A 7,514-nucleotide genomic window follows, 5' to 3' on the forward strand; every position below is an offset into this window, starting at 1 on the left:
GAATGGAAACGAAAGGAGAAATAAATCAGAAAAAAGGTGAACACAAAAAAATGTAGTGGGGTGAAACAGGCAAACGCTGAACACGAAGAAATTATAATAGAATATAGTAGGGAGAAAGAAAGAAAGAAAGAAAGAAAGAAAGAAAGAAAGAAAGAAAGAAAGAAAGAAAGAAAGAAAGAAAGAAAGAAAAGGAAGAAGGATGGAAGGAAGAAAAGGATGAAACGAAAGAAAGAAAGAAAGAAAGAAAGAAAGAAAGAAAGAAAGAAAGAAAGAAAGGAAGAAAGAAAGAAAGAAAGAAAGGAGAGGGAAAGAAGAAAAGAGAGAATGAAGGAAGGATGGATGGATGGAGGGTGGGAGGGAAGGAAGGACACTTTAAAACACCTACGGTAATGCGCCATGGCTAAACGTCTTCCAGCTCATCTTAGAATTCGTCTCACCTATGCATCCGGTTGATAGAATAACTGATGAAATCATTTGTAACAAACATAATCTCGCGCTAGGCCGGGATTTCGAATGATTACACTCATTTTATTACCTCGCTGGTTTATTTTGGAGCCAGCCCGAATAAATGGAGTGTTGTTTAACGCACACTACTCATCCTTAAGCCTCAACCAAAATATTGACCTAGGAGGTTTGCATGCGCGGGCCTGTTGCCATCTGAACGGCGCCGTGTTTAGGTAAGGGCCGGTAATTGGGGAGGCCCATAGTTTAACGCTGCCTCTCTCTGAGCCGTCCTTTCTCCCAATTTCCTCCAAGAGTGGGGGGCATGGATGCTGCAGGGCTTTTTTTTCTTCTCCTCCGTCCTTTAGACAATTTGCTAAAACCGTCCTCTGGAGTGTGTGGGATATCGGGAATGCTTGGAGGTCCTTTGTATGTAAATACCGTGTAAAAGGGCCCTCCCCGTCTTTGTAATTAATTGACACGTTACACCACTCACGGCTGCCGCAGCGCCAATGGTGGGCGCTCAGAGCTCCCCCCAAAACCCACAATTTCACGTCTGCAAACACTGTCTTCATCCACTTGACTCCTAGGACCCGCCCACACGTGGCCAGCCTTTTTTTTCGCGTTTTTTTAATGCCTCCTCTCCTCTGATCTCTGCAGGTCCGGTGTGTGCACGGCAACCTTATATGGACTGGAGACGCCGGCAATGGCTTATTCTGGCCAGGCAGCAGGCAGCCGCAGCTCCGCGCTCCTCGGCAGGACTCTCCTGTGAAGGCACCTGGACACCCTGACGTGGCTACGACCGGCCGCCCCTGCACCACGCCACCTCCAGCCGCAGCTGCAGAGTGCACCCCAGCAGGAGCCGCCAGTAAAGGCGACTGGACACCCTGCCGTGTGGTACCACACCACCATCCCAGCGCTCCTCAGCGGGACTCTCTATTGAAAGCGCCTTGACACTGTACCCTAGGCTTCGGCCAGCCACCCCTGCACCCTGCCAACAACTGCAGCTCAGTTCGCCTCAGCAGGACAGGCGGACACCCCTGCTTCCCACCACCAGCTGTACTCAGTGCTCCTCAGTGGAAGTACACAGTGAAGGCACCTGGTGCCTGTGCCTTGTGGATACGGGTGGCCACCCCTGCACGCCACCTCGAACCGCATCCCGATGCACTCAGCAGGGTCAGCATCCACCCCAGCAGCCGCCTCTAGAGCAGAGCGCTTGAGCAGGGCTCTCCAGTGACGTCCAACCTGACTTGGGGCACAGCCAGCCACTCGCACCTCACCACATCCACCTGCAACTCAGTGCGCCTCAGAGGACCCCACGCACCTGGCCACTGTGCTCTGGCCACCTTGGCGCGTCCTCATCCCAAAGCTTGCCTCCTCGCCCCACAGGCCCTCACCCGTGCTCGCCCCCCTCGCCTGACCCTTGGATTGTGAGGACTGGAACCGACAGCACAGTGGGCACCACCTCCCCGCCCCAGAGCATGGCGCTGGGCAGCACCAAGACCGGCTTCTCGGTGAAGGACATTTTAGACCTCCCCGACACCAATGACGAGGAGGGCTCCGAGCCCGAGGGGGCCGACGAGGAGACGGAAGGGGAGGAAGCCCCCAAAAAGCAGAGTCCGCTGGAGACGGTGCAGAGCCTACCCCCGAAGAACCCGTTCTACGACAGCAGTGACAACCCCTACACCAGGTGGCTGGCCACCACCGAGAGCATCCAATACTCCTGTAAGTACCCGCGCCGCCTCGCGCGCCCCTGCCTGTCTGCGCGCGCCCCTGCTTTTCCTATAGAACACCTGCGTGGTTGTGTGACACCTGTCAGGGACAGGGACTCTTTTTCTCTAGAAGGCAGGCATCTAAGAATGTGTGTTAGTGTAATAAGGGTATCACCCGGCGCGATTGATTTTTTAAATACTGTTTTCTCAGCGCTTCACTTTTCATGACACCTGGTTGCCTGAGCGCCCTCCCCCCAGCCTGCGGTAGGGAGTGGGGGCGAGTGAAAGGCTTGGCTTATCTCCTTCACGCTGTAAACTCACTCTGGAAATATTGGCAGCCTGCCTCGGGCGCCTGATTCATTCGTTTGCAAGAATGTTCCGAATCAAAGCTCCTCGCGCTGCACACTTACTTTCAGTTTTGCTGTTCCAAATAGTCCGTGCCCCGCGCATCTTAACATGGCCATCATCTTTCCGATTTCTCGTGGCTGGAGTGTGTGTTTTTTCTTCCTGTCACTCGGAGATGAGCACCAACTCCACGCAGCCACAAATAGCAAACTGTTGAGACAGAGAGGCTTTGTGTGTCTCCCGACCCCTGCTCAACTCTCGCTTTTTGGCAGTTCGAGCGCACAAATGTCTCCACGGCTGTGCCCCGATCAATGAGCCCACTGTGAGACTGTTCTTTAAGAATCGATCCACGTACTTTGCGGGGTAGCAGACCTCTCTATGGGTACACACAGGCCGGCTCTACCCGAATGGGTTTTTTAAATCCGCCAGGACAGCGGAGCGCAGGCTCTTTACAGCGCGGCCCTGCACAACGCGGCACAATGCGCTGTCCAGCGCGCTGGCGCAAGGGTTCGTTAGAGGGCACTGCTGGCTGCGTGCCGTTCCCAGAGATAAGGCCACACTGGTATGTGTGATAGGTGTTGAGGGTTGGGGCAGCATCTCTCTCGTTATCAATTCGATTAAACCATTGAGTGCCACCGATTGAGTTATTTGTTTCTCTCAGAGAGAAACACGTCATTTTAAAGATGTCCCCTTTACAATCGCGCGTAATCTCGCTAGTTAGTCGGTGCTTAAGAGTTCCCAGCTTTGACAGAACATACAGACTGCACAGACTGTTTTAGAAAACTAGGTATATGATTCTAAAGATAAAACTACAAATTTGAATTGGCATACAGCCCTTTACAAACAATGTATGCATTCATTTTATATTATAAACAAATTGTTTTCAAAGCAAAAGGAATATAGTTTAACCAATACACACATCGAAGCGTGTGCTTTTTAGCAAGTTTTAACCAGATAAAATAGAGAGATTATTTTTTTTTTAAGTCTTAGAAGTGGTAGCCGAGGATAGAAGATTTTAATCGGGCGGAAATACATGTTGAAATCCGTTCCAATAAACAGTATCATTTTGACCGACTCTTTACAGATGCAAAGGAGTTTATTAAAACAAAATTCTGAGCACGCAAATGTAGACGCAAAATATATGCAATGTTGAATAAGTATTTTTAAAACTGTTAAAAGCAGGCTGTAAAACTTGAACCCAGTACTCGAAACGTAAGCTGGCAGACTTTAAGAACAGCCTCGTCAAAGGAGGAAACCGAGAATGGAAGTGTCACTTGTTAATACATTTTATCGTTCTTCTCTATCTCAGCCTTAGCCGCTTCTTTATTATTGATCTGTTTTTTCCTTGTGAAAATCAGAAAACACAGGGGCTTACATTTGAAAAAAACACTTCTGAAAATGATTATGCTTTTAACCAAATATATCATAATTTTAAAGCTGGTACATTTTTTAAAAGCAGGGATTTTACTAACCATTTTATACATTTAACATGGAATAAAAATGTAAACAGATAAGTGAAAAGAAAAAAGAATTCTGTTGAGACCCATGTATTTATCAGAGTGCAGGATGACGTAATGCAGTACACTGACGAATCTTCTGAAAGAAAATGCACACTTATGACTATTTGCGAAGCAAATAGTATATTTTGACCAAGTACACGAGGGTGTGAAGGAAGCCTTTTTGTAAAGGCCGGGTTAATCTAAGATACAATTCAAATGTACACGAATGGAGATGTGGGTATAGGATATATTGCCCCAAACCTCAATAATTCAGTGTATGACTAACAAATAAACTAGCACCTTGCTCTTAACATATATGATACTGACAATTCACAGAAGATCTTAAGAGGCATAGCCTCACAATTATACCAACTTCTATTAACATGTTTATTTTAACAAAGTGTACTAGAGTGGAGAGGGGGGGGGCTTACCATGGACGTGTGCTTGTATAGCAAGGTATGGTAGATCGGCAGAGAGCTAGAGGTGTATATAATATACCAGCCCCATACAATGTATGCTTCAAACAAAGCACACTAGGGTGGGAGGCATATATGGGCACGCGAGAAAGCCCTTTCCCGTGCCTTATATGCTTCCAAAAGGCACACAGCGGGTGGGAGGCATGTGCAGATGTATATATATGACTCCCCTTTTTCATACATTAATGCTTCAATTGTGACGCGCATGGGTGGAAGGTATCTTTGGGTGTATATATGAAACCCATTTCACATACCTTATATGAGTCCAAAAGGCACACAGGGGTGGGAGCCATATTTAGACGTGTACCTTTATGTTTCAAATATGGCACACGAGGGTGGAAGGTATATATGGGTGTAAATATGAACCCCCTTTCCGATATCCTGTATGCTCCAAACAAGGCACATAAGTGTGAGAGGCATATCTGGGCATGTGTGAAAGCCTTCTCAACGCCCTGCCTACTTCCAACAAGGCAGAAACGGATGTAAGGTATTTGTAGTAATACTTAAAAACTATTATTAACAAGCATGTAGTTAATATAGTGTATAGGGTTGAAAACCATGCGTCTTTGCTTTAAGCTTCTCTCTTAGTCGATATATTCCTTACAACGTGTTAAAGGGCAGAAGAGTTATGTGTGTATATATAAAACCTTTTTACTACTAGCGCGTCACTCTTTATGTAAGGTTCTAGACTGTATGAGGTCATATTTAAACCAATTTAGAATAGCATTTGTACTTTTACCGCGTTGAAAAGTTACTATCTATACATTAAACCCCTTTGCTATCAACAAATAAACATGTAACAGCAGATAGGGGTATATACCATATATTAGAATGTCCAAGAGGTATTTGTATATACATCAAACCTTTCACCAATAACTCGTACATGTTTTTAGAAAAGTATACAATGGTGGTATGGGATTCTAACTATATGTTACACGTCTTCCTATTAAAGTATGTGCTTCTGATAATGTACATAAGGGTATTGAAGGCTTGTTGCTATATGTCACACCACTGCCGTTTTAGTACCTGCTTCTAATAAAATATATAAAGCTACATATAGGTGATATGTGATTATACGTTAAATATCTTACTATTAACGTGTGCGCGTCTAGTAATGTAGATAAGGGTATAGGAGGCATGTGGCTATACGTTAAACGTTTGCCATTAAAGTATCTGCTTCCAATACAATATATAAAGCTATAGGTGGTATGTGGTTGTACGTTCCATTTCTTCGTATTAACGTGAGTTCTTCCAATATATAGGGTGTATGATATGCTAAACATGTAACTATGACAGTGAATGGACGCGTGCGCTGACCTCTGCTTCCTCTCCACAGTGCACGGCCTGGCCTCCGGTCACTCCCAGCAGGACCCCTCCTCGCCCAAGTCCCCGGACCCTTCGGCCGACGAGTCCCCGGACACCGAGAAGGACCCCTCAGGGGCTGGCGGCGGCAGTGAGGCGGGGAAGAAGCGCAAGCGGCGGGTGCTCTTCTCCAAGGCGCAGACCTACGAGCTGGAGCGGCGCTTCCGGCAGCAGCGCTACCTGTCGGCGCCCGAGCGGGAGCACCTGGCCAGCCTCATCCGCCTGACGCCCACCCAGGTGAAGATCTGGTTCCAGAACCACCGCTACAAGATGAAGCGCGCCCGGGCCGAGAAGGGCATGGAGGTGACGCCGCTGCCCTCGCCGCGCAGGGTGGCCGTGCCGGTGCTGGTGCGCGACGGCAAGCCGTGCCACACGCTCAAGGCGCAGGACCTGGCCGCCTCCTTCCCGGGAGGGCTGCCCTTCACCGCCTACAGCGCGCAGTCCCTGCAGCAGCACATGCAGTACAGCGCCGCGCACTACAGCTCGGCCAGCAGCAACGCGCAGTACCCGGCCACGCACCACCTGGTGCAGGCGCAGCAGTGGACTTGGTAAGGCAAACTGAAGAAACTCTTTTAGACTGCTGCCCGGAGCTCGCAGTGCTCAAACTGAGGGAAAACAAGCAGAAAAGACGCTCGTGAAGACACTGAGAAGAATACTGCTACTTGCGTGCACCGAACTGACACGAAGTGTTCCGAAAACATTAAAAATAAAAAAGAACTATCTTGTAAACAATATTATTTTTACTGCTCAGAGCACAGTGCTTTAAAAGATTTTTAAAAAAACATTAAATCAGAGAAAGGAGTGCCCTGGAAAATTGCAGTATTTTTTTCTGCACATAGCTTACAGGCACAGCTACAAAACTTAAAACGTTGAAAATAGGAAACTATTAATAATATTATTATATAATTATTATTATGGACTTTTTGATTTTATGGGGGGAAATTTCGATTCTCTCTGAAACCTTTTTCTGCTCGCCATGTTTACACAGTTCTGCTCCCTCTACCTACCTACAAGTGACACAGATACATCGAACTCTGCTCTTGTGTTTTGTATAATATGTTTGCGTGCTGTAGATATGTTGTCCGTTGTGTATAAAGGAAGTGAAGGACACTTATAAAATATAGAACGTTTATTCTGCCCTCTCCTTTTTTAAGAAACCTTTTTTAAATATTTATGGTCACGGACGAAACAAATTAGGCAGCGTTATGAAGCCCCTCCTTTTCATTGTAAGCGCTAGGGGTTAGTTATTGCACGCCTCAGTAACTCTGGGGGAGGGGGTGCTTGAGGGGAATGTTTGGTAACACGCAATCTAACTCGCCTTCAGACTGTGAAAAAACTGAAAGCAAAACGTCCGTTTTGGCGATTTCCATCGAAATTTTACAACAAGCATTGTGTACAAGTCCTAAAAGAACGAAAAGGTACTTTCACCTTTTTTCGCCAGTTTTTATAAGATTTGTAATAAAATGCGGCGTTTTAAAAAAGTAGGATTGTTCCGACGTTTGTTGTTTGTTTGTGGTAAGGAGTTCATTGCGCACAGAGTCTGAAATTCATTCATGAAAATAATAATCTTAATTATTGTTCTTTAGTTATTGATGTTTTTATTATGATTATTATTCAGGATGCCTACTTTTTGCTCGAAATCGTCTCACACCTCGAGAACAGCGTTGTTCCAGATTGTG

General features: G+C 46.5%; 1 protein-coding gene across 1 annotated transcript; it reads left to right on the plus strand.

The window, feature by feature from the left end:
• The first annotated feature begins 1,113 nt into the window (after positions 1–1,113).
• NKX2-2 (NK2 homeobox 2) lies at positions 1,114–7,299 on the plus strand. The gene is made up of 2 exons (XM_085609348.1): positions 1,114–2,166; positions 5,810–7,299. The coding sequence occupies exons 1-2, from the start codon at positions 1,923–1,925 to the stop codon at positions 6,385–6,387; spliced, it is 822 nt and encodes a 273-aa protein (XP_085465474.1). The 5' UTR covers positions 1,114–1,922; the 3' UTR covers positions 6,388–7,299.
• Positions 7,300–7,514: the final 215 nt, after the last annotated feature.

This window comes from Triturus cristatus, chromosome 6 (assembly GCF_964204655.1).
Source record: "Triturus cristatus chromosome 6, aTriCri1.1, whole genome shotgun sequence".
Classification (NCBI taxonomy): domain Eukaryota; kingdom Metazoa; phylum Chordata; class Amphibia; order Caudata; family Salamandridae; genus Triturus; species Triturus cristatus.

Excerpts from the sequence above, each read along its gene's own strand:
- NKX2-2 (XM_085609348.1), top strand. The coding sequence starts at position 1,923 with ATGGCGCTGGGCAGCACCAAGACCGGCTTCTCGGTGAAGGACATTTTA. Across the intron at positions 2,167-5,809 it reads CGAGAGCATCCAATACTCCT|TGCACGGCCTGGCCTCCGGT; the intron begins GTAAGTACCCGC and ends TCCTCTCCACAG.